This window comes from Mesitornis unicolor, unplaced genomic scaffold (genome assembly GCF_000695765.1).
Source record: "Mesitornis unicolor isolate BGI_N332 unplaced genomic scaffold, ASM69576v1 scaffold2004, whole genome shotgun sequence".
NCBI classification, from domain to species: domain Eukaryota; kingdom Metazoa; phylum Chordata; class Aves; order Mesitornithiformes; family Mesitornithidae; genus Mesitornis; species Mesitornis unicolor.
In genome coordinates this window covers 145,633-172,484 of record NW_010177891.1, presented here as the reverse complement: position 1 = coordinate 172,484, position 26,852 = coordinate 145,633, and the positions used below count along the sequence as shown (strand labels likewise).

Sequence of the window (26,852 nt, the reverse complement as noted above, 5' to 3'; positions counted from 1 at the left end):
AACCCCATAGGTAGTCTGTTGTCAGAACCTATTATCGTTTCAGCTATTGGTGGGCATGAATTAAAGATCTGTTACTGTCAGACTGAATGCTGTTTAAAGACAGGACCTAGGGGCCAGCCAAGAACGCGAGGTATTGTTCAGATGGAAGTAACAAGGTCTCTAAATGAAGGCAATCTGAAAGAGCTTGCATAGTTGGAAGGTGCCAGTTGCTTGAAGGATTAATGAAAAGCGTGTAACATGGCCAGTGAGGCCTTGATGAAATAGTTTTTTCTTTAAAGCATATTAGGGTAAGGTCTTCATAGGGATTAGCTAAGCGCAGAGATGAAGAGATGAAGCAAGAGAGAAGAGAGACAGTAAAAAGGAAGGGTACTTGGGGCAAGTGAAAGGAAACTCAGAGATGGGAGCATATGGGAGGGAGTGAGACGAAAAAAACAAGTTAAATGGAAGAATGCCTAAAATTAAAAGCGAAACACAGCCATATGGACATGCTAAGGATCAGAGGGTCCCTGCTGCTTCAGTGTGCCCCTTTGGCTGTGGGGTGTTTTCTCTTTGTTGTGGGTTTCTTTCTTTGTCTCCTTTTGTTTTTCCCTTGGTGGCTTGGGGTGAGCGAGGTGCCACCATGAAACCATGTAACACCTTCAGAGGTCAGTCTGGGCTGAAATGAGGCCTGTCCGGTTCGCCACAGCTAAGGGTGTTACGGGGATGTCTGGACTTGATGGAGTTCCAGCCACATCTAACGGTTAACTTTTGATGTCAAGATCCAGTTTTCCCAAAAGTAAGAAGTTTCTGCCATGAGGAAAACTATTCTAACTTTTTTTTTTCTTTAACTGCTGCTGTCTTGAAAAAAGAAGTTCAAAGAAAGCTACTGATAACTATTTAAATATTTCCACTAGTCCCAGGAGTGGCATCATATCTAGCTGGGAAACTAATCTAGAAGTTCCTTTTTTTTTTTTTACTGCTCAGCTGTTATTTCTCTTTAGTAACCTTGTAAAGCATAAGAAGAATTTTTACATTAATTTCACAAATTTTGTGTTAATAGGCAAACTTTGGACCAGAAGTATGAAGGTTGCTTACAATATACTACATAAATTAGGCACAAAGCAAGAACCAATGGTACGACCTGGAGACAGGGTAAGTATCTGAATGATTTTTAAATACTAACTCAATAATTCAGATCCCATGTTAGCAAAGAGATAATGAGGTATTTTGGGTGATCAGAGAAAATCAATTAAGTTAAATGTTTTGAGGCTAAGATCTGCCTTTTGCTAAGAAAAGACTGATCACTCAGACATGTTTTGAATTGTGTAATAAATAACCTGAGCTGGTACTCGCTGAATAGTAACCCAAAGTTGTGGCAACATCAACAATAAACATTACCATGGAAAGTGATTTTTGGACATAGAAAGCAGACTGTTTAGCAAAATCTTGCTTATGGAGCCTGGAGGTGTCACGTGGGTAAAAATCTTACTTACTAATGGCTTTGTAGTTACTGAGGTGGTAGAAACAAGAGAAGCATTTTGGAGGACAAAGACAAGCAAAGTAAGCACATTTTGACAGCAAGTTAAATAAATAAATTAAGCTGACTGGTAAGATGGAGAATATTTCCATTCCTGGTTCCTGACTGATGCAGCTGCTGCTGGAGACTTGAGTCTAGGTGAGTGGATAAAGTTCACCGATAGCAAGGGGTACAGAGCTCACACCTGAAGATGTTAAATGTAGACAAGAACATCCTATGGTTTTGCTGCTCACACACTTACAGACCTACCCCTTCCTCTGTCAAAGCTGGTTGAGGCTGCTGCCCCTTTTCTCTGCCAGAGCGTGTATAGGCAGTTTCACAGATCCCATTCCAGGTAGGCTTTAAGCTGTGGAATGGCAGTCCCAGAACAAATCTGTCAGAAATGCAAATTTTAGTCCTGCGTTAGTGCTTAGGGTTATGAGGTTGAGATTAAGTCTTCCTCCCCCAATGTCTGGTGGCAATTCTCAAACTGTTGGTTCTCTTGATCCTCTTGTGCTACATGTGCAAAACACGTCCGTTTGCATCACACATTTCTTCAGGCTCCAAAAATGAGAGCATGCAATCTTGCTTCTCAAAAGGAGAAAGAAGAAAAAAATTTTAAAAATTAAACCTGGCAGTCCTTCCTATATTTCTTTTAGAAATAAATCATAAAGAATTTAACTAAAGGATCTCTAGATCCTTAATCTAAATTGCTTCCTACAATGGCATTCAGCCAGAAGTAGGTTCTGAAGAATTTTTGTACTTGATACACAAGTGTGTCTCTAAGCAACAGCAGAAGAAACAAGTTGTTCAGGTGTAGACATCAAAACAGTCCACCCAGAAAGCTCCAAAAAGACTGAAGTTCGCATACGGGCAGTGTGCATCTCTCCCTGTCTTTGTGCGCTACCTGCACATCTTCATGTTCGTCTGCTGCAGCAGCCGCTGGCATCTCCCAGCATTACGAAAGGATTTGTGGATAATTCAGGCTGAAAGCTGGGAGTTTAGCTAGTGCAGGACACATAAAGAACAAATTGCAGCTCTTCTAAAATGAGTCCACCTAGATTACAGTGAAACAAATGTTTATAGCTGAGTGCTGAAAGCATATGCTTTGCGTTGTAAAAACATCTTGCCTAGCATCGCTGTGTAACAGAAATATGATCACTTGAAGCAACTTCATGTTGAAAATGAGGTGTTACTGTACTTCTGATGCTTGAAGCTGTTATTCTGGCTGTTACGCCCCTGTTGTAATAACATAAAAGCTTTCTGACCTCTTTGAAGATGGGGTTTTATTCCAAGTAATGTATTTTGTGTGACAACAGTTAAAGGTAGTTTTTAAATACTAAATGAAATGCAGACATATATTTCTGGTCCTTGCTAAATGAGAGTGTAATTGTTTCCTTACGTTAACGTTAGATGCAATTCAGAAAGGCCTTTATCCCTTTAAAAGCATCTTCTATCAATACAATCTCTGTTTTTCATGACTACCATTGCATCACTCCTTAGGTTCTTTCTCTTAGCCAAAAAAATAAGTGAATGTGCTTGTGTTTGATTCCCTGTTTCTGGTATTCTTATCATACATGACAAACTGCATTTGCCTTCTATAGTAACTTCAGAAATTTAACCTTGTGTCACCCCAGACAGCTGCCTGGAAATTAAGCTTGGCCTCTGAAATATCTGCTAGATAACCAGGTTCTCATCTGGTAATATACATTGTGTTTTGTTTTCCTTCAGCCTTATCCCTTTCTGCTTTTACACACATCATTTATTTATTTGGTACAGATCTGTTAGTGATTAATGGTTTTTGGAAGGGAAGTTAATGCCTCATTCCCACTGGACTTTGGTGAGATTTTGTTCACCTCTGTCAGCTCCTTTGCAAAGATTCCCAGCCAAACCTTCGCTGCTTGTGTGCAAATAAACACCAACACAAATCCCAACAATCCTCAAAATGTCTTTTGGGATCTTTCAGCATCTTTTAGATATTTGCTGGGCTCAGCAAACTCTACCGTCCCCTCAGTGCACCTCGCAAAATCCCTTCCTTTCCATTTCTCCTGAGGCTATGGTGTGTGCATGGAGAATACATGAAGGAAGCTCTGCACAGCGATCTCCAGCAGTTGGGTTGTTTCCTGTGCAAGTGTACAGATAAAGTAGCAATCTATTTTCTCTGAAGTTTCTCCAAATGGTTCTGAAGTCTTTCAACTTAAAAGCAGATGTATTTTGGACCCACTTGGACAAGGTTGGTTAGATTTCTTCTAGTTTGAAGAAATCAGGTTAGTCTATGGGAGGTGACTATCTTTGAAGCCATATGAAATCACTGGATACTCTTAATCTCTCCAGTAACTGAACCTTGGAAAAGGGTATGAAAACTTGATGATTTTGCTTTGAGAGACTGAAACACAGAACTTGTATGGTCGACAAAGCAATCAAACCCTCTTTTATCTAAATAGTTCCCTAGCCCTAGCCCTAAAACTGTGAAGTTTAACAAATCCAGACCTACATTGGCATGCCCTATGGCCAGCTCTGGATGTGTTGTTTGCTTCTCTAGATATCAGCTGTTTGTGTTCACTAAGTACACAGAAACTCCTACAGTTGGACAATGGTCCAGTCCTAAAATGAACTTCTTGTATGAGGCAAAACATAGGGAGACAAAGCATGATGTGTTAATGATTGACATAATGGCATAGTAGGTCCGGGTAATCTGAATTGGTCACAGATCCACTTTGGTTTTGGTAACTTCAAGCATATTACTAAATTAGAATGTCAAATTCTATTAATTCCATTTATGTAATCATTTAACATCTGTAAAGCAATCAGTAAGTTGAGAACCATGTGAAAGGTACTGTCAGTGTAGGAAACAATGCAGCATGAAAATATTTCACTGTATCATAAGTGAAAATGTTCACAAAAGGAATATCTCTCAGAGTGGATTCCTTCTGATTCCTTATTCATCTTTCATTAGGTATTTGAATAGTTCTCACAGAAATGTTTCAGTAATTATCTCTCTCCAAAAGGAAGCATGGAAACTCCAGTTATCGTTATGTGAAACATGAGATTAGACATTTTTAACGTAAGTCTCTTTGTTTCAGGTAACACTCGTATTTCCCAACAATGACCCTGCTGCTTTCATGGTAGCATTTTACGGCTGCCTGCTCGCAGAAGTTGTCCCCGTCCCTATTGAAGTGCCACTTACAAGAAAGGTAGGGAACTGAATTTCTTCTCTACACTGCATTTTAAAACTCATGTAAGAACAAATCACATAGCTTTCAAGTACTTTTCTGTGGTTAACTATCTCTGAATCTGAGTATACAAAGATAGCGTTGTGTGGTGAGTTACATATAGTTCGTTCTTGTCTGTGATGGAAAATCTGAAGATGTGGTTGCAATTTCAGCAAATGCAGGTCTGTCTGGAAAAGGAGAAGAAAATGTTGCAAGAGAACAGCTCTGCCAGTCCTAGATGGATTATCTCTGCAGGCTCTCAAAGCATTCTGGTGTTGGCCACTGACAAAGAATCATTGGCAACAACTGCTGATTTTCCACCTGTCCATGCAACCCAAGCTATGTTATAATAGCTGGTGCTCTGTATGCTACTTCACAGCAGTTATGGAAACGCCTTCGCCTGTGTCTGTATGTGCACATGTATCCTGAAGTTTCTGTCATCACAGTCATCTCTGGCAAGGGTGGCACTTGAGCAAAATGAATGTGGGAATTCTTGCTGCAGAATATATATATATTCATAGAGAAAACCGACCGTTGCTAATCAAAAGCATTTCACATCCAGTGTTCATTCAGAGCTTCAACCATGTATCGTAGGGAGGTGTTAGCAGACAGTTACAGCAGTTCAGAAGAGAAAGTGAGGAGGGGGCTCAGTGGTGTGAGTGAGTCACAACTGGGGGGCTGACACTGATGCTGCTAAGCTTGCTTTTTTTTCCTGAGGATGTATACCTTGAAGACTGTACATACAGCAAAACATACTCATTACGAGTACTTTTTGTCGTATCTCCTGAATTTTACCATTTGCATTTACCTGGTTGCAATGCCTTTTCTCAGTTTCTCCCAGATATCCACTTCTATAATCCTTTTTTTATTAGCTGGCACTAATAATGCCTTACATTAATTTTTTGGTCTGGAATTGTCCATGCTAAGTCTGCTCTCTAATCCTTACAAGCTTTCTTTTTTAAACCAAATTCTTTTGGAAAATGCTGACTGAAGCCATGAGGTGTTTCCAAGGAAAAGGCTGGGGAAATGTGTTACATTGCTCACATTTCCAAGTTTTCCATTTTCAAGAGCTTTCCTTTGAAACACTCTGGTGTCACAGCACCCTGAAACAGAAGCTCAAATCTTTGCTTCCTGGACAGGTACCCTGCATTTCAAATGAAAAACCATGAAAATAAGTTTCTAAGCCCTCATAAGGGCTTTGCAGTTTGCATGTCTCACATCGCAATTTAACAACTAGAAATATCTGGAGGTTACTTCCTAACTGAACACGCCTGAACCTTCCTTATCTCTGAGAAACTGAGTTCTCTCATCGTTTCTCCATGATGTTCCTGCCCTGGCCAACATCTGTGATGGGCCCTTGCCATGGAGAAACCAGAAGCTGGCAGAGAGAAAGGACGGTGGCTGGAGGAAGAGATGGTTCAGTGCACTTTATTAGTAAAATGTTGTGTTTGGGAGCACTGAGAGCTGGACGTGACTATGGACTGAGGATCACGATTTCAGTAGAAATGCAGCGCATTTGTGTCAGTCTCTCACCATGCTCTCATATGTGAATTCAGTACCTTAAGATGGTTTGAGGCAGTTGCATAACATGGTGCATTATTTCAGTATATAACAGAGATTTTAAATGCATCAACAAAAAAAAATGAGCGGACTGTATGCTTTAAGATCATACAGAGTGCTCATATGGGCAGGTCTGCTTTCATTCTACAAGAAAAAGAAGCAACATGGCTTTGAGGGATAAAAAACCTAACGTATCTCCCTGTTAGTTATTTTCCAAGGTTTAATGACATTTTAAAGTGTGTTTGGTAGGTGTAAATTTGATTTATTTTGGGCCATCTGATGCCACATCCATCCAGTAAACTATAAAATCCAGCTGTCCAAGTAAATACTCTCTGTCAAATTAATAACTTGCCCTAATTTGGCTGAACCTCTTGGGTGGTTTTTTTTTCAATAATATGTGTGTATATATGGATATATAAATATACACTTACACATGCGCATATATGTTTATTTACATAAAGGAATATCTACAGACCTACAGTGTTTAACTATTGCCAAGATCATTCCGTGATGTTTAAGTATCAAATTAATAAAACAATAACAGAGATGTCAGTGGTACAGTTGAAAAAGCGACATGATCTATGATCTATAAATAAAGCTATGCAATCTCACAGCATATACTATTGCAAATATTTTTGCATTTGTTTATATGGAGTGGGAACTGGAGTGGAAACAATGAGATGAAAATCGTGTTCTGAGTAGTCCCAGAAGGAATACCTCTGCGTGGTCAAATGGCAGCGGATTGCTTCTGGCATCCGTGGGAAGATGTCCTTCGTGTCATCACACAATGGCCTAGGCTGTTCTTCTATGCTTTCCCATTATTTGGTCTCTTTTCTGCATGCTTCAGTGCATTCTGGCAGTGGGCGTTTTTTGGTTTGCTTTTTGGAAGACAGAGATGTGAACTAACAAATAGGCTGACAATTACATTGTAGGCTAACAGAGACTCACAGAACAACAAGCTGATACAGGATGAGCTATTTCAGAGAGTTATATTGTGAGCACATTTTTAATATTAAAAATTTGTGTTAGCAGCTATGGTACTGTTTTGCATTTTCATAAAGAAGAGTTTTTTCACAGCTCTGTACAAATTGTTTATGCCTGGCAGTTAAAAATTGAGCAGTAACGTCTGCAGCCACATTGCCTTCTGGCTTACATATTACTCTGCAGACATCTACACACATACGAAAGGAAAGGCTTTTGTTTTAGCAGCCTGTAGACTTTGTGTGCATTCCCTTTTCTTTGTATCATGACTGTTTGGGATTTTTTAGATTTTGGCAGGGACCTTTTCTGGTTCATCATTAGGTGAGGGTCCATCTCTTCTTGCTCTTTTGTTGTTTCCCATCTTTGAGTTGACAGAATACCTGGAATTGGTTGTACTGCCCCCAAGGGCTTCAGGAGACTTCTCTGCCGTGGCACCTGGGATGGACTGACTGAATTCCCAGTGGTCACACAGCCTTCTCCAGTTTAGATTTATTCCCAGAATACTTCTTGGTGTTTAGCAAAGATCTGGGAATTGACATTCACATCAGCATAATTTTGGCTCTTTAGACTTGGGAAATCTAACATTAAAAAGTGAAATTCCAGGCTTTTTTAAATTACTTCAAATCGGATTCTTCATTCTGGAAGCAGTAGTCACGGATTTTGTGGTCATTGTAGCAGCAGAACAAACAGCATGTTGTATTTCTTCTTCTTTCCCTGCATTAATACCACAGAAATGCCTGTACCATGAACACTCCTGAGTATTTTTTTGTAACTGATCTTCACCTCTTGGACTATGGGTGAGGTTCTTTCAGAGTAATGTTCCTCTCTCCAAATATCTTTATGTTTCCCGAACATTAGCAAGCAGTATGTTCTGTGCAACATCTCTCCTTCAGAGCTGCCACTTCTGTTAATCTTGTCTGAAGCTGGATTATTACAAAGTGTTTAGTTGTTTGTGTGGTACGGTAATTGCAAATTATTTATCATAAAATGTGCCATCAAAGTAGATGATACGGGATTTTCAGCCTGCCAAGTTCTAGTTCAAAAAGCATCTTACTCCAGAATCACAGAATCTGAGGAGTTGGAAGGGACCTTGAAAGGTCATCCAGTCCAAACGCCTGCCGGAGCAGGATCACCTAGACCAGGTCACACAGGAACGCATCCAGGCAGGTTTTGAATGTCTCCAGAGAAGGAGACTCCACAACCTCTCTGGGCAGCCTGGTCCAGTGCTCTGTAACCCTTTTCCCTCATGAAAAGATTTGAAAATATTTTTTATTTCTTTGTATTTTTTTAGGTTAATTTTTTTTCCATTTGTTGGGTGCCATGAAAATTATTATTGTTCTGCTCTGATATGGTCAGGGAGCTAATCAGGTTTAATCTTAAAACAAGATTTTTGTCCTCCAAGCACATTCTTAGTTGTGCTCAATCACGTGCTGTGAACATATGAACAGAGCGATCCCACATAGATCTTTATGGCCTCCTTATCATAGGCAGTGGGTCTCTGTGGCAGGGCATGACATGAAAACGTGTAAAACTCTATTTCTCAGCCAAAACTATTTCCTGGCCTGTTAGATTTAATGCTATGTGTGCTTCCAGTAGGCATTTCTGTGCCCTGACAGTGTGTTTGGAAGAATGTGCCTGGAGATATCCACTCCAGGACACCTGGGTTTTTTTAAAGGATGCTTCGTACAGGGTAAACAATGTCTTTCAGGGACTCTTTTTATTAAGTACAGAGAAGTTAGGTTATTAAAGCTTCAGCAGTAGCCAGAGATGTATCTCTTTAAAGACAATGACAATATCCCAGGTTTGTCTTCCATTTGTATTCCAAAGAAAATACACTTTGATGCCTTTCCTACTGATTCAGAGCCGGAGATGAAATGAGCTTTGTTTCCTCTCAGCTTTAGCCATCATTGAGCTGCAGTGTGCCAGGAACACTGGAGCTCTGCATACTTCTGATTATCTTCTGACAATGCATCTCTTTTCTCCACTGGGTTTAAAATACGCATAAAATGTTGTGTATTTTTTTCAGTAATAAGGTCTTCCAGTCACTCCAAAGAGCACAGGTGCCCTCAGCCCCACATGAGCCCCTGGTGCACACCACCAGACCCATCCTTTCCTCTTCATACACTTTGGCACCTGGGCACTGAGCAGAGTTGGCCACAGTGAATCTCAGATCCTTTAAAGCTTACACTTTTTTATGTTTAGGATAGAGTAGTTTCATAGAGAGCACATCACACTTCGTGCAGTGTGCCCTGCCAAAAGTAGCCAGTGCCTTGCTTTCATTACGACTGGTGGACATCAAGAGTGCTCACAGTTGCAGATTTCATGTGCAAATTATAGCTAGATACCAAAGCTCTGTCTGATAAGACAGCTGATTTCTTCATCTTAAAGCTGGCTATGAAAATTATATCTGCTTTTTATTTAATTTTTATTAAAGTCTTTGATATTTGTATTTTGAAAACTGAGGCTTTCCTTGATTCCTTTTCACGTTTGGTTCAAAAGTGGCGATGTTTGGCCTTTACGTCTGACGGTTGCCCTATTTGTTCTTTACCAGCAAATTTTTGTTAGGGTAAGGGCAAATGGAGCTCAAATAAGCATTGTAACAGAAAACAAGATTAGTTCAGTCTGCCGTGCTTCGCCACATAATTCTCATTTTGAAAGCACCCTGGGATTTGTGAGTGGACAGGAGTAACCTTTATCAGGCCAACCTTTGCACAGGCTGTCTCTTCCTTCCTTCCTTATTAGATAAGGACATGCACTCTCACTCATGGAGAAGGAATCATAATTGTTTTCCTTCACACAGATACTCTTACAAAGCGTTACAGAAATGACATTAACAGCACGCTGAAATGCAACTGCACGTGGGACTTTTTTATCCTGACAATGAATTAGCACTCTCTGCAGCAGGAAGAAGACAATTTGCCTCCAGGTACTGGTGAAAACCTTTAGGGAACATTTAATAAAACTCTTCAGAGAACCTTGAATGTCTACCTACAGCAGAGAGGATTTCCGTCTCTCTTCATCTGAAAGATTGATCTCTCTAGGTGTCTGCAGACATAGTCTAAAGCCACGCAGACCTCATTTTTCATACCTCAGCAAGTGCTGCACCTTCAAGAAATGTAAAATGATAGTTCCAAAGTCAGCAATTGGTCTCAAACCTCACGCTATGATACCTCCACTCTATCCTTTGCCTTCCACCTGCATTACGTGTCATTTCAAGCTGTGAGTTGTGGAGGATTTGACAATGAGCATCGCTGGCAAGGCTCCCTCCGTCTGCATGGCTGTGGCTGCGTTGGTTGAGATGTTTCACCTGGTCTCCACTGGCTCTCTGAGGTTTTTTCTACCCCCACAAAATTCAGTAAAATGAGGTGTTTGTGGGAAATGGGGGGTTGCCAAAGTAGCAGCTTAGCATAAATTACCAAAATAGCAAATAACACTGCTGACAAAACAGCGTGTCCTGAAAATATGTTCCCTTTATGGGCAGGAGAGTGATTTTATTTATGACAGGAGGATGATTTTTTTTTTCCCCTGGCAGCAGATACTTTGTTTCTTTTTTTTTTTTTACTTACAAAGCAGTTTTCAGCATCACAGGCATTCACTTCACATTACTCAAAAGGGATGCCAGTAGCTTGTCTCTGAAATCTGAAGTAATCAATGCTTTTTAAGTCAGTAGTCTTTTTCCTGGCCCACGGGGAAGCTTTGGCTGCCTCTCACAAATGGCTGCATTTTCAACTCAAACTTCATTTTTCAAACTTAAAAATTTTACCCTCTCTGGTAAGGTCCTCGCCGCTCTAGGCCTGAGAAATGGATGTGAGAAACAATCAAGACTTTTGTGTTTATGTGCCTGAGTCTGTCGGTAAGGTTGCGGTGTGCCTGTGGGATGGGTAAGGCTCTCAGCTTGAGATGTTTTCAGATCTTCCACCTCTGGCTGTCAGTCCAGTAGCTCCACACCACATGAGTAGTTAGAAATAACTGCAGTGAGTTCATGTCTTTGTTCTCTGCAGTGCTTTTTTGCTTCTAAGTCAGGATGAAGCCACCAGAAGCAGGCAGGAGGTGGTGATCACTCGTTAGGAGGTGTGAGACGCAGACTGGCAGTGGCAGTGATGGACACAGCAGCAGACTGCCAGAAAGCTTCGTTGTGTTCATACTGTAAGATCCTCACCTGGAGCTCCTGTGGCCATTGAGAACAGTGTCTGTCACGGTACCTCTGCTGCAGCAACTTCATTTGCTTTTCTCTCGTAAGGCAGGGTTTAGTGGACACCAAGGGCATGGCGTTAGGTTTGAAAGTCTGTAAAACACACTGGATATTGTCCACAATGGTGAAATTCTTCCAATCTGCTGTGGTAGTGTTGCACCACAAAATTCTGTAGCCACATTGTCCTTTCAAATGGACAAATTAACAGTACAGAAAAGAATGGGGTGAAGATTTTAATGCTATTTGTGATGGGGTTGTCCTGATGTAGAACAGTCTGTTGTTAGAAGCTGTGATGTGAGTAGGTTGTATTAAGTAATCTATACATGATTCTCTCTGCTTGTGTGTGAACTACTACAAATGAAGGAATATTTATGTGGACATGTTCTAAGCCTGTTGTTATGGCACTAAGTGGAAGCACAGTCATTCTTGTGTTATCTGAAAAACCCGAACTGTTAATACAGGTTTCCTTTTCCTGGTGTTTTGTTTTGCTATGAGAAGTGTTTGACACATCATTTCTTAATGATGCGTCCCCAGGGCTGTGATGTGCTGATGCTCTAAGGTCCACACTTGCTACTGGTTTACATATGTTAGATTTCTTAATGAGATTTATTAGTCAGTTTCTGGTCCTGCATTAAATGGGATTTGGTTACTTCAGAATCTGCGTTTTCTTGGTGCAGTGGTGGAACAGTTTGCTACTAGTCTTTTATAGGGCATACAGTTACAGAAACATTTTAATTTTACAACAATATAGTCAATTTTTCATTTTTACAACAATTTTAATTTAAAATTGAGAGTTATGCAGTTGCATTAAATCATGAAATCTATATGCAAATTGATTTTAATTGGTAGTTAGAAATTCATATACGTACACACCTTGATAACCATTTTAGATGAAATTTAGTGGGAAATTTTGGGTAACAGTAGTATGGATCTGATGTTTTTTTAAGAAACTGGTGACCTCCCTTTATACATGATAGAGCAGCAGGTCTCAGAAGCTATGTCTTGCTCAAGGAGTGATGTCCTTCATGGAGCACTCCAGCCCTCATCTTCCTGCCATTCCTTCCGAGGGACCTCCAGGCAGACCCGTCACTCCCACACTGTCCAGGCACCCACATTTCCTTCCGTTGAATAGACTCCAAGAGAAATGCCAGGTCTCATCCTAATGTGGAACCAGGATCCAGTCTGACTAAGCACTGGTCCAAAGGGTTCGACAGCATTGATATGGACCAGCTAACACAAGAATCAGTGAGCACAGTAATGTCTGACAAAGCCCTTTTGGTCCTAGAAGCTCCTGGTGCAGGCATGGTGGGGTCAACAACACACTCCTCAGGATGTTGTTCGTGGACACACCAATGGTATTCTCTGTTGTTCAAAGAGTACTCTCCTTCTCTGGGTTTTTATTGGAAAAGACGATGCACAAGGTTAATTTAAAAAAGTTTCCTGAAAAAAGTACTTTGTCAATTTTTCTTACTATTATATGCATTCTGGTCATAGTAAGCAAGAGGAAATGCAGTAATTCTGGATGGAATGAATTACATAGCATAGTTTTGACAGATGAGTTTATTGTCTCACATTGTTTGCTCAGCTATGAAAGTTCTGATAATTGCTGCCATATACATATTTTGAGGTGGTATGGAAAACAAGTAAGATTTTGTTTTTCTCTGAGCTCATTGCCATCCCATTTTAGATTGCTTTATTTGATTATGTAGAAATTGCATTAAAGATAAATCATACACACTTTGGGGCTTTATTTCCATCATACAGTTTTGCTTTGAATAAACCAATGTATTATGGCAAATGTTCTGTATTTCTGGTGGCTTCCATGGTTAAGTGTGTTTTATGGTTGATTTGAAAGATATTTTAATTTGATATTTTAAGACACCAGAGGCTATTTTTTTTAGAATCATTGTGTGAATAAAGGGTTAATACTTTTACTTGTGTTTACATCTAGGGCTTTGTTCTGTTGAAGAGTCCAGTGGGTAGATGTAAAGCTCACGAAGGAATCAAGACAAGGCACTGTACATAAAGCAGAGATAATGCTGTAGAAGTACAGCGTCTCTTGAAGAGCAGCTATGGCCTAGAGTTGAAAATCATTACATGACTTTTTAGCCTCCTTGCCTATATCCCCTTAATGAAAGTAAAATGTAATTTGCTTTCTCTACTGGGCACTTGGCTATCTGTAGTGCTCTTGAGATGTGTCTGTAACTACTCAATGAAATGGTTATTGACAAACCAAGTTAAATCAGCATAAATAGTGATACTGTCACCACTGTATGCCCATCATAACATCTTAAGGGTTGAAAGCTTTCTCCAGGTGGAAGCATCTCTAATCTGTATTATTTCCTAGAATTGTCACAGAATCACAGAATGGTTGGCAGAGACCTCTGAAGGTCATCTGGTCCAGCTCCCCTGCTCAAGCAGGGCCACCTAGAGCAGGTTGCTTGGGACTGTGTTCAGGTGGCTTTTGAATATCTCCAGGGATGGAGATTCCACAGCCTCTCTGGGCAACCTGTGCCAGTCACTCTTACAGTAAAAAAGTGTTTCCTGGTGTTCAGAGGGAGCCTCCTCTGTTTCGGATGTACTCATGTCCTCTGGTCCTGTCACTGGGCACCACTGGAAAGAGCCTGGCTCACCCTTCTTTACACCCTCCTTTCAGATGTTTGTACACATTGATGAGATCCCCCTTAAGCCTTCTCTTCTCCAGGCTGAGCAGTCTCAGCTTTGTCTTTACTCATAGAGATTTTCCAGTTCCTTAATTATTATAGTGACCCTTCCCTGGACTCTCCAGTAGCTACATGTCTTGTGCTTGGAAGCCCAGAACTGGACCCAGCACCTGAGATGTGCCTCACCAGTGCTGAGAAGAGGGGAAGGATCACCTCCCTCATCCTGCTGTCAGTGCTTTGCCTAACAGCCCAGGGTACCACTTGCCTTCTTTGTGCGAGGGCACGTTGCTGGCTCACATTCAACTTGGTGTCCACCAGGACCTCCAGGTCCTTTACTACAAAGCTGCTTTCCAGCCAGTCAGCCCCAGCCGGTGCTGGTGGAGATGGTGGTTCCTCCCCAGGTGCAGGACTTTACATTTGCCTTTGCTGAACTTTGTGGGATTCTGTAGCCCATTTCTCCAGGGGTCCCAATGGATGGCATGACTCTGGCCTATCAACCACTCCTCCCAGCCACTTGCTGTCATTTCTGAAGAGATGTGAGAGCAGGCGCCATCTGATGGTTTCAATTCTCTTCATGATTTAAGTTGTTACAGACAAGAGGATATCTAGGTTGTGGAATTTCTTTGCCAATGTACAAATGAGTTTTGATAATCAGCTGATAGTCTCAGAAGGAGATGGTTTTCCTCTTAAGATAATGTGCTGAAGGACAAGAAAGTTTTCAGCCTGTAGTAACTTCTAATCAATTCTGTGTATTGCTTTTATTTTGTCATCTCTTAGGATGCAGGAAGTCAACAAATAGGCTTTTTGCTTGGAAGCTGTGGAGTTACTGTGGCCTTGACTAGCGACGCATGCCATAAAGGACTGCCTAAAAGCCCCACAGGGGAGATACCACAGTTTAAAGGTAAGCTAACCCACGCTTAGTGTGGACATCATGCGCCATTTACTGCAGTCGCAGTCACTGCGCTTCTGTAGTTGTAGTTGGCGAGGATCAGGCCTGCCATGAAATGCCACAGGAGCAGCCATGGCTGCTGGGACACGACTGCCCCGGCGCTGTGTCACTGCCTGGTGGAGATCCCTGCCCCCCTCTCATGGCTGCTCCTGTGTCATGGCTGCCCTTGCCTCATGGCTGCCCGGCAGTAGGAGCGCTGATCTGGTTCTGCGCTGGCTCAGGCTGCTGAGTTTGTCTGTGGCCGCAGGTGAGATTAAACAAACAGACTTAGGGCTGTAGTAGGTGAGAAGCATTCATACGATTCAGTCCTGTAGTGGTAGGGACAGTAACCTCTGACAGGAGAGTGGTAATAAACTATTTGGGTCAATAACAGCTTAAACTGTCCCACCATTTCTTCAGCGATTGTCTGAGAGGGCCACGACAGCTGTATTAAAAAGATGGTTCTGGAAAATCTTCTTTCCCATCCTATGCTGAGGTTTAAAAGAAGAAATGTTTAGATAATGGTGACAGGCATTTGTGGAAAAGAAAAAAACAAATCTTTGGCAGAGAAGTGTTTTGTCTTGTCTTACCTAGCAGTAACTCAGCAAAACTGACTTTTCTTTGTACCTCAGGCTGGCCAAAGCTGCTGTGGTTTGTCACAGAGTCTAAACACCTCTCCAAGCCGCCTCGTGACTGGTTCCCACACATCAAGGATGCAAACAATGACACAGCTTACATCGAGGTGAGTTAATGAAGATGCGTCTTCTCCTCAAATCATTGCATATGGCACTTCTGGATTAGGTAAACATCATTATTCATTTGCTAGTCACAGAAGCAAAGAACATTCTGTTTTATCCTGTTAATAAGTAATATTTTCTAATAAATTATACTGGATATTGGTTTCAGAAAAGTTAATGAAATATTAAATTGCATTTTGGGAGTTTCTAACATTAATGTTTTTTTGTCACCTGTGTGGCTGCCGCAATATTATATTAAATGTGCCTGACAAGTCTCAGTCTCATTCACAGTGTGGGCTTGCCCACTAGTCTTGAGATGGATAGACGGCAAGTTTCACAGTGAAGCTTCAGTTCTCTTATCACAACCTCCAGACCCTTTGAGAGGAAGAAGTTCTTGTTCCAGTGCTTGCCTGTCACTTACTGCTTTGTGAGTCACGCTCCCCGCAAAAGACCAGCATCAGGAAGGGAAAATTAGTGATGCTTTTAAGTTTCATTTTTCTCTCTTTTTTTCCCCCAGTCTTTTTTTCCTGCTTCAGCATAGACTGAAATGCCTTGAATTCTTCTTAGTGAGGGTGACAGAGCACTGGAACAGGCTGCCCAGAGAGGTTGTGGAGTCTCCTTCTCTGGAGACATTCAAAACCCGCCTGGACGCCTTCCTGTGCAACCTCATCTAGGTGTTCCTGCTCCGGCAGGGGGATTGGACTGGATGATCTTTTGAGGTCCCTTCCAATCCCTAACGTTCTGTGATTCTGTGATTCTGTGTGAATTCAGCATGTTAGTATTGAATTTAAATGATTATTCAAGGGGAATAAGCTTAAGTGAACAAAGCAAAGGTATTTCTTATCTTCACGCAGTCAACACTGGGCTAGAGCAGCAGAGATGCCCCCATTTTCAATCTTGTTGATGTTCTTAATCATGGAGAAAGATAAATGCTTAATTTACTTTAATTGCCACTGATAGTTTTCAGACTTTTGCATAAAGTTGCAAAAATTATTGCAGTCATCAGCAGTGATCTCCTACATCTTTTTTATGCTGCTTTCCATGACTCTTACATATTCTTCTGATCAAAAAGCTTGTGTCTTTCAAACTGTATACATATAGATTATTATAACAGCAGCCAGCAAAGATTCTGTGGTCAGCTGTTATCTCATGCCTTAAGAGACACAGAAGAGGGCAGGTTTATTGATGGGCCTATAAAATCCACCATGTGAACACTGAGCAGACTGAACTAGGTTATTTGCTGCTAAATCTAGCCAGTCCCTCAGTGATTAACATGGTCAAAATTGTTAGAATTATTTTTCCATAATGCCTGCGTTCAAACAGCAGATGGATTTCTGGTATCAAGCCTGGGAAGCTTCAGTCAAAAAGAGAAAGCCTATCAGAAAAAAAGTGTCTTTTAACAAAAAACACCTCCCAAACTCCTCAATACTGCATTGTTCTTAAGAATGGAGCCGTTAGATGTGTCCATCATTCACCTACATAGGAAACACTTCAAACATACCTATTAAATAACGGAATTAGGGCAACTATTGCACATTGACTTTTCTTGCTCATTACTTTTTAGTACAAAACCTGTAAAGATGGAAGTGTGCTTGGGGTGACTGTGACAAGGATTGCACTGCTGACGCACTGCCAGGCTCTGACCCAGGCATGTGGATACACAGAAGGTATGGAGTGCACTTCCCTTGCTTCGTCCTTAAAACCAAGTGAATTGTAATTTGTTTATCATCAGGCTCCTGTCTTATGTTTGATGTAGATCTGTGTCAAAGTCTTCTAGGTTTGAAAACCTGATTTTTTTCCATTGGTTTGAGAGAATATTTACATGTTTAGAATATCTTAGTGAGAGGTACGAATAATACCTTAGCCAAATCGCATTCTGCAGTGGAGACGTCCCATGAAAGTTAAGCTTTCAAGGTCATCAGTCATGTTATACTGAAACTTCCTTCCTTTGAGTGGGTTTGCCTAGGGTCAATGCCATGTTCTAAAAGATAAACTCTGTTTTGTTTTTCTTGGACAGCTGAAACAATTGTGAATGTATTAGATTTCAAGAAGGATGTTGGTTTATGGCATGGGATTCTTACTGTAAGTATGTTTTCTTATTTTATGTGAGTATTTGAAAATAAACTAACCTAATATGCTTATTACTATCACAAACTGGGATGTCCTATAGTTTCTTTTAATACAAATTTTTCTGCTTTGAAAGCAAAAAAATGTGTGGCTTAAGCCCATGATCTTCTGCTAGTGCACTTACCCATAGTGAGGATGGTAAAGAAAGAGGCCAGAGTATTTTTGTGGCTCATGTCCAATATTCTAGCCCCATTCTTACATCTTATTCTGATCTTACTGATGCATGATTTTGAGATCAGACTTCATAACAAAAACAGATTAAATTAGTACTTGCCTCTGTAAGGATATGATCCAATGGAAGTTGAAAGCAAGCATCTAACATAGCTTTTCTATGCCTTCCTTTGCCATTAATCTTGGTATGAACTTCATTTTTTTCATTATTTGCCTGTAAGTGTACTTTTCCTGTACCTACACTTGTGCCGGACTGAAGGGAGAGCTATCTTTGTGGTTCTGCAAGTGTTTAGATGACTGATCCACTGGGACACTTCACCTTTCATAAGACCCAGTTTTCCAAAACAAATTCTGTATTTAATGTGAGCTGCTATGAGTGGAGACATGTTGCTCTCAGAAGATGTTTCTAAATGGTAATAGAAGTAAAGCAACAGCTCATTTACAAGCTGCATGTTTAGTATTATCACTGAGAAATCACCTAAGCAGTTGATTGCTTCAGACTGGGAGATTGGTTTCAGATCTGTCATTGGTTTCACTCAGCTGCTTTTTCTAAACTTCCTGCAATTTTTCATGACCTTGTTGAAAACTCTTTTGTTTATTTTCTGTTAAAATAAACTGATCTCTGCTTAATCTGTGACTATAATTTCTCTGTCTACTGTCTTTTCAATAGTTTGTGCCTCACTACCATAAGAGTTTTTCAGTCTTTGCAGAGGTGGATTTCTTTAGACAGATACGTTGCTGTTACTTGTCCTGTTGAGTAAAGATTCTTCACATATAGTGAAGTTTAGCAGGCTTAGAGATAATATTAACCTACATAGTAACTGTTCATCCAATGTTTTTTTTTAATTTTTTTTCTATTTAAATTGAATTGCTTAGAATATAAATAGGAAGAAAATCTGTTTCTTTTTTTTTTTTAGTTCCACTTCAAAGTTATGATCTGATTAGTCTAAATCCTTAATCCTTAATTAAAGCATTAGAAAATGAAAGCCTGTTTCATCTTAGTGTAGGTATTGGAAAGATAAAACGCCAGCATTAACAGTAAAACAAGCATAGTGTATTGTGCATAGATGCCCTCACCCATAGCACAATATAAATAATTACACTGATTGTTGTACAAAACTGATTTATCTTATTTGATTTCAGAGTGTCATGAACATGATGCATGTTATAAGTATTCCATACTCCTTAATGAAAGTGAATCCACTGTCATGGATACAAAAAGTCTGTCAATACAAAGGTAAGGAACAAGACTATGGAAAAGTATGCTTGATAGTCAAAATCAAAAGTAAAAATTGATAGTACAGCTGTGTAACTTTTGTATGGTATATTAGTAATCTTCCCATTCTTATTGCAGCAAAAGTTGCCTGTGTAAAATCCAGAGACATGCACTGGGCATTGGTGGCACATCGAGACCAGAGAGACATCAACCTTTCCTCACTGCGTATGCTAATAGTGGCTGATGGTGCAAACCCATGTAAGCTATGCTTCTGCAGTCCAGTACAGAATACAAAGCGTTTTCTATCTTGTATTTGAAGTTTCAATCTTCACTCAACTAAAATATTTACAAAGTATAGGGTTTGTCTACTGCAAACTATGTGATATTTATGGGAATAGTAATTCATTTTGGATTTTTGTAAAATATATTTTTCTTTAGCTAATCCTGAAGCAAACTTGATATTCCACATAACGTAAGTTTCGTTTAACATGACAGTGATGTATAAGGGCTGAAGTAAATAACCTTAGGCTATAGAAGGATCAAAACATTTCTTCTGAATGATGGTGCTCAGATGCAGAAGTAACTGACAGTTGTAGGGGAATACTGATACTGCTCTAGAAAACCACATCTGGATCACTTCATGACAGTTAATAGCATGAACTGTTTCTTTACAGTATTTAAGATACCAGTGTGTAGGTGTTCTGCTTGTTTGTAGTAGTTTGCTTTGAGTTTCTGAATTAAATCCTTCATTTCCCTTATCCTAAAAAAGAAAACTGTAATGAAATTCATATTGTAAATCTAGCAGTAATGGCTTTTTTATGTAAGCATTGTGAAAGGAGTTTATGCTGAAAAAGTAGTCTTGGTTCACAGTTCACAACTGTATATCTGTATATAGTTGTAGCAGCTATGACATCTTTCCCAGTGGACATACGTCCTTGTAAATTTTTTCTCCTGAAATGCCTATATATCCAACAGTAAGTTTGCAGTTTGAATAGCCTCACTTCAGAAATCAGATTATTTTTCTCCTCTAATATTTTTTTTTCCTTACCCCAGGGTCTATTTCTTCCTGTGATGCATTTCTCAACGTCTTCCAAAGTAAAGGTCTAAGACAGGAGGTTATTTGTCCCTGCGCTAGCTCACCAGAAGCTCTCACTGTGGCTATTCGAAGGTACTGTGTTACACCAGTGGAATTAGACCCACTGTAGAATGTATGTGGTAATTTGAAAAGAAATGAAAAATTTATTCAAGTATGAATCAGCGTGCTTTAGTTCTGAATGAAATTTTTAGTTTTCACTTTGTTTATGTTCAAAGTTATACAAGAAGAATTTGTAGAGTAATAATTAAACTTCAGAGTCCTTTATAGTCTAGTTCCCATTTCTGTAATTTTATTGAATTTTAAATTATATAGACTGAAATGAAAAAGCTAGTTGTGGAAAAAGAAGTGGAAAAATGCCACTGTAAGCATAAAATTAATTAAAATGTAGGAATTCAGGTGGAATTGCTATCAAGGAAAAACATGATTTAAAGTAGTTTGTTTGAAAAGAATTACAACATTCTGCAGGTTATTTTTGGCTGACTGGCACTTTTTAACCATTCATAGACTCTCAGTAATCATCTGGAAATGCCTTTTAAATCTGGGGAATTTGTGCCTAAAAATAACATTGGTAAATTCTAGTAAAACTATTAAGCATTATGTACATGAATGTCAGTATGCAGGAGTCACCTCTCATGCCTGTCGTCGCACACAGTAAATGGCGTAACTGTTGTCTGGTTTGGCAGAGTTTTCCAAAAGTTGTACCTAGAACAGTAGGCACTTTGTTTCTAAGTTCACATTTCTGCAGCCATTTATAATTGTTCCACATGCTAAAACATGCAGTATAAAAGTGTAAAGCGCTGTAATAGCATTAAGTAAAATACTTCCTGCCAGGAAGTTTAGAATACACTGTCCAAGTGAAATTTTACTAGATTTTCAATTAGCTTTCCAGCGAAACATCACAGGGAGAAAGGCATGAGGCCAAGAGTGTGGTTGACTTCAACCACCTCGTTATTAGCTTAAAATTCTGAAAGCTGTCAGTCCTTCAGTCCATCCTGGACATCTCCTGTCCAGGTCAGTTGTCTTTCTGTGAACCACAGGATCTCGGAGCGCCCTTCACTCAGCTCCACCAGCCTGTTCACAGCTTTATACCAAATAGTATAAAGTTGTTTTTCCTTCGCGATGGGTTTCCCTGCTGTAGGCTGTGCAGACCTGAGCTCCTATGCAATGAGCCCTTTCTTGTGAGTGCAGAGAAGAGGTGGATGAGCAGCGGCCATCACTTGTGCTGAGCACTGATTGATGGGAGAGGCTTTTCATTTCCTGTGCCAGCCCTGGAAAATCTGCCCCAGCTCACAGGTTATGAAGTGGGAGAGCTCACTGTATCTACACAATGTGTGATGGCTGCTGTGCTCTATCCAGACTGAAACTTTATGCTTGTATCCATCTGAAGCTCTAGAGATTAATTTTCAAATTAACTAGCATTGAGAGGTTGCATTAAAAAAATTATTAGCACATAAAATAGCGGATAATTCAAAATTTAAAAAAGGCATTTTTAATGCCTCACTGTGTAATTACAAAGCAGTTCTTACTGCAGTGAATGCTACTGCACACGTATCTCCTTTTTTTGAAGTCTGTTTAACGGTAGGATAATACCAGCTGAACTTGAGAGCTTTAGTATTTTCCATATTGTTCAAGCCATCTCCACTGACAGTAAAGTCATTATCATACAAGTTCCAAAGAGTTACAGCTGAAGTATGCATTAAAATGACTCCCTGCTGAGCACAGATCCAGAGAGCTCCCTGTTAATGCTCTGACTCGTTCAAAACCAATGGTGTTTTTACTGATCTTCCTACAAGGAGGAGTAACAAGACTCGTTCTCAGTTGAAATATCCTTATAGTTTAGAGAAAGACAGTCAGTAATAGACTAACAGGTACTTTAGCCTTAGAGCTGAATCATGAAGCCTAATAGAAATGTCATGCAAATAATTCTTTATGGTATTCCCCTTTGGTTTATTGCATATTAGTCTGAACCCACTTGCTTAAGGGAGTGCAAAAGTTTAAGAGCAGGTCTTTTCCCTTTCAAATGACTTGCAAAAAATAATGATAAAATAGATTGTATCTGTAAATGGTAGTAGCAACTGTTCTCAAAGTGCTCCACGGCTACTCAGTATGAACAAATCAGCTTTGAGGTAGATGTACATGTCCCTCTTTCATGGTTAAGAAAGCTAAAGAGGTAGGTTTGCCTGGTGGTTTAAGCTAAATTTACTTAGTATATGAAGTAGGTTGAATTATACCTTTGCTTGGTTGCTCCTTAATCAAAGGATTTATCTTTGTCTAGCAAGCAGTCTTACAGAATTCCAAATCCAGGATTAGCAATAATGAATGTGTAAAGAAAACTAAAAATGTGAACTTTAAAAGAAATTATAAATACATTGGTATGGGGTTATCTGTATCTCATCTTCTTTCCAAGTGATTTTTCTCCTTCTGCTTGGCAGAGGTACTTGTTTTAGGGTCGTTCTCATGTGGATATCATGCACAGGACAAAATTAGATACCATATATTACAGGATTGTTGCTGACAAGATAGTTTTAAAGAGGATGCACAGGGCTGTCAGCGGCTTAGCTTCCCCCTCACTCCTCTGTCCTGGTCCCCTGGCTGTGTCCCTTTGGGTGTCAGACAGCTGCAAGAGGAGACTCGAGCACCGTTAACTGGTGTCCCATGTGAGGATCCACCTTGGACTACCAGGATACCAGGAGTACTCTGAAATAGCAGCTCTGAAGGGCCTGTCCTGTGGACCCCATGTCCTCGGCACTGTGATGAAAGTCTGGATGGGAGTCTGCTGCTCCCAGAAGTTGTGAGAAGCTGTGTGTACCTGCAGGAGACTTTTCTTCTCATGAGCAGTACAATGTGTGTTTTGGGGAGCGAGGGTGAGAGGAAGTTGATCAATAACGTCGCTAAAACGTCGTTCCCTTTTACATGATGTGAATGTTATTTATCACAGCTGCTTGTTTACTAGCACCATTTGTTATGCTCTAATGCATTTTCAAGCGTGCCCACATCCTTCTTTGTTGACAATGTCACTTGAGAAATATGCCTCATAAAACCTATTAATTGAAATTTATAGTGCCGATCACTGCAAAGCTTACGTGAGCATGATTGGCTATGGCCTGTCTAGTATTTCAAGCACAGTAGAGGAGAAATGTAATATAAAAGGACATTAGCTGTTAAAAAGTAGTTATGTTATGATGGACTGTTTAGGAAAAATGCAGAATCCTGAACTAAATGTTGGCTGGTTTATCCATCTTGAAAATACCTGGAGTCTGGCTACTCTACAGGGATGCATTATCCACACTCAAATCAGCACCATGTTAGCTCCAGTTTTGCATTTTAAAATGCAGGACAGTGTAAGAATCTCTCCAGACATGAGAAGCCCTGACAAGTTCCCCTGACTTAATAACTTGCATACGTCAACCCTCGTTTGCTCAAGCCGCACTCCACATAGGTATAATTGTATCCACTGAGGCAGCAGGCGGGTTTGTATTGAAACAAGTTGACAGACAGCTTGTGCTGATGCTGTGCAATTGTACAGCGTGTCGGCAGTGCATCTGAGCAAACTGAGGCGTTACAAAGAGGCTGCGTGCACAATGTTTTGACCGTGACTGATGACAGCGTAATTTGTTTTAATTTTCATGTGGTAAATTAGAATAGGAGGAATTCAATTATATGCACTAAAATAAAGATGGTAGAGTCCTTGCAGCTTCCACAGGTACTTCGCAGTGAATCTATTGCAACCTAATGTCTTCTGTTTAGTTATTTTAGATGCTTAAGTATTGGGTGTGGGAAGTTGTATCTGTGATTCAAACAGAGCACACTTGTAGTACTTCTAATCTTGGCTTTGGCAGTGTGCTACAGTAGGGCTTTTAGTCTGGCAGGTGAGTTTGGTTTCCTAGTTATAGGTTGCCTGAAAACAGGTAACATATAGAGAGCTTATCAAGGTATTTACCAATCAGTGCCAAATAGAGTGCAGTTTCCCTCCATAATGTCTATACTGCCTTTCAATATTTTTAAAACAAAGTAAAATGCCTTTACTTGGGTAATCAAGCAGTCTTTATAAATCTATCTGAAAATTAAATGCAAGCTGTTTTGGGTAAATGTCAGGTGTTAGTTTCATCTCTGCAGCCTCATATATGTTGGTTGCTACTGAATGGGAGAGCTGACCAACATAATTCCTCAGAAATTACTGAAAACAGGATTCTCTCAGGTCTAATAGGGGAAAAAAGAAGTTGCAATTTTACTCTCGGATACAGGAGTATTTGCAATACTAGTTCATTAAGAGTAAGTAAATACTTACGTCTGCCTGATGGTGCACTGATGTTCTGACCCGTGGTTGCAGGCCAACAGATGACAGCAATCAGCCACCAGGCAGAGGAGTTCTGTCCATGCATGGTCTCACTTATGGAGTGATTCGAGTGGACTCTGAAGAAAAGCTTTCTGTTCTGACTGTCCAGGATGTTGGCTTAGTCATGCCAGGAGGTAAGGAACTCTCATTGAAACTTACTGTGATTCATCAGTTTAAGTAATTAGCTGTAGAAAGTCATAGGCGAGCTTACTTTGCTGTCAGACAACAAGCTTTGGGATTAGGACACGTGTACTTGAAAACATTTTAGTCTAAAAGCATTGCTGTGTAAAACTTTGTGGTTTGGAAATCCCAAGATTTCTTCTCTCTGTTTAGCTTAGTGGCTGTCTTTACTCACATTAGCAGTGTGCTTTAAACAACCTGTCACCACATCAGGACACTCATTCCTTAACTGTGAGATACTGGTACAGAATATAAAAATGTTCAATTCTGATGTCTGGAGGCTATAAATATCCATAAGCTCGACTCAGATGAGAGTCGGTAGTGAATGTTTTCATAACCTGTGCTAAGGATCAACAGAATTGCTATCTGAAGGCCTGCAGAATGTTTTTCCAAAGATCTTGTGCTATCACCCAGTTATTAGAAAAGAAGAGGTGTGACTGAACAGTTCATGTTGATAAATTCAAACTGAAACCAGTGCTTCTGAAGGTGAAGGTGAGATTTTTCATAAAAGAGCTAGATTTTAATGAGATGTACTAGAGACTGGAAAATGAGAACACTGTAGTTTTTCATTGAGAATGTCTGTTATGCACCAAACAAATAAAATGTAATGATGCATTTTATAAAATTTCAGTTTAACAACTTAAAATAAAGGAAGATAAGATTGGTTGTTGTCTCATAGTTATGTAAGTTATTATAATAGGTGTGCCATCTTGCACTTCATACTAAATTCTGGTAGTTTTAATAAAAGTACACATTCCTGTTTATCCTCAAAGTGAGAGAAAGGCCATTCAAGATTCTTTACACTTGCACTTAAGAGAGGTGCTGGTTCATTTCTGCTCTCCCTTGTTCATCATATCCTCTTTCAAACTGCAAAACCTACGCATGCTGGACTCTGACTCCAGGGATTGTGGCTAAAGCAACATACCTGATTCTTATTCACATGGCTGACAAGAAATAGTGCTTCTTCCTCAGACCAGTGCTTTCTAATCCCTCCCGTTTAGCTCCTGCTGTCTCTGCAGTCTTGTGGGACCACTGAGAGGGAGTCTGAGCTCTGATAAATTCTTAGTAAAACAGCCATACTAGTCTGCTAGAATATCTTGATCTTTCATACGGTGTTACTTGCTACTTTGTGAGAGGTCAATTTCCTGGCTGCCTGCCTCCCTGGCAGGGTAGTTATTATCAAGAAGTCCATTAGGCTATTTCATTTTACACTGACTGCGGTAAATCTGGTGTTCAGTATGCAAAACTGGGAACACAATCACATTTCTCAGCAACGTTGCACATCAACCGAAATATTAGAGAGCAAGACAAATGAGGTTTTGATATCAGTATAAAGACTGAGTTTACATAAAGATCTTTGCATTCTTTATATAAACACTATTTATTATATAAAAAACATTGATAATGTTGAACACCTTAATGTTTGAGAAACCAATTGTTAGACACTAATCTACATGTAATTTATTTGTTGATGTTAGCTCTACCACAATGTCCTTCCCACAGAATTTATGTGATTCTGTAGTTCATTTTATAATATTTTTTAAAGTCCTTTGCTCTCCCTCTAGCTATTATGTGTTCGGTGAAGCCAGATGGAATTCCTCAGCTCTGTAAAACAGATGAAATAGGAGAACTTTGTGTATGTGCTATTGCAACGGGTACATCATATTACGGACTCTCGGGCATGACCAAAAATACTTTTGAGGTAAGTTGACCAAAGAATGGTCTATGAAATTGTTCCTTTTTAACTTGTTATATTTCAAGATAAGATTTTGCATAAGATATTTATAGCCATAATATCAGTAATATCAGTAATAATCAATGCCTGCAGCTTGGGACCTGTACATTTCATTCATTGCAGTAGTAGGTCTTTATGTGGGTTTAGTTTTGGCTTCGAAAGACTTTAATTTTGAAAGAAGATACCAGGGTCTGACACAATCAGAAGAAAAGCAGGAGAAAGA

The 26,852-nt window shown here is 39.9% G+C and overlaps 1 protein-coding gene across 2 annotated transcripts in view; it reads left to right on the top strand.

Moving 5' to 3' along the window:
- DIP2C (DIP2 disco-interacting protein 2 homolog C (Drosophila)) overlaps positions 1-26,852 on the top strand; it is a 139,293-nt gene that overhangs the window by 45,757 nt on the left and 66,684 nt on the right. For both annotated transcript variants that reach the window (XM_010182260.1, XM_010182262.1), the window contains 11 exons: positions 1,040-1,131; positions 4,579-4,689; positions 14,881-15,004; positions 15,664-15,773; positions 17,333-17,435; positions 17,786-17,850; positions 19,210-19,303; positions 19,421-19,540; positions 20,336-20,450; positions 24,709-24,848; positions 26,460-26,596. In XM_010182260.1, coding sequence (XP_010180562.1) covers positions 1,040-1,131; positions 4,579-4,689; positions 14,881-15,004; positions 15,664-15,773; positions 17,333-17,435; positions 17,786-17,850; positions 19,210-19,303; positions 19,421-19,540; positions 20,336-20,450; positions 24,709-24,848; positions 26,460-26,596 — 1,211 coding nt within the window. The remainder of the gene's footprint in view (positions 1-1,039; positions 1,132-4,578; positions 4,690-14,880; positions 15,005-15,663; positions 15,774-17,332; positions 17,436-17,785; positions 17,851-19,209; positions 19,304-19,420; positions 19,541-20,335; positions 20,451-24,708; positions 24,849-26,459; positions 26,597-26,852) is intronic.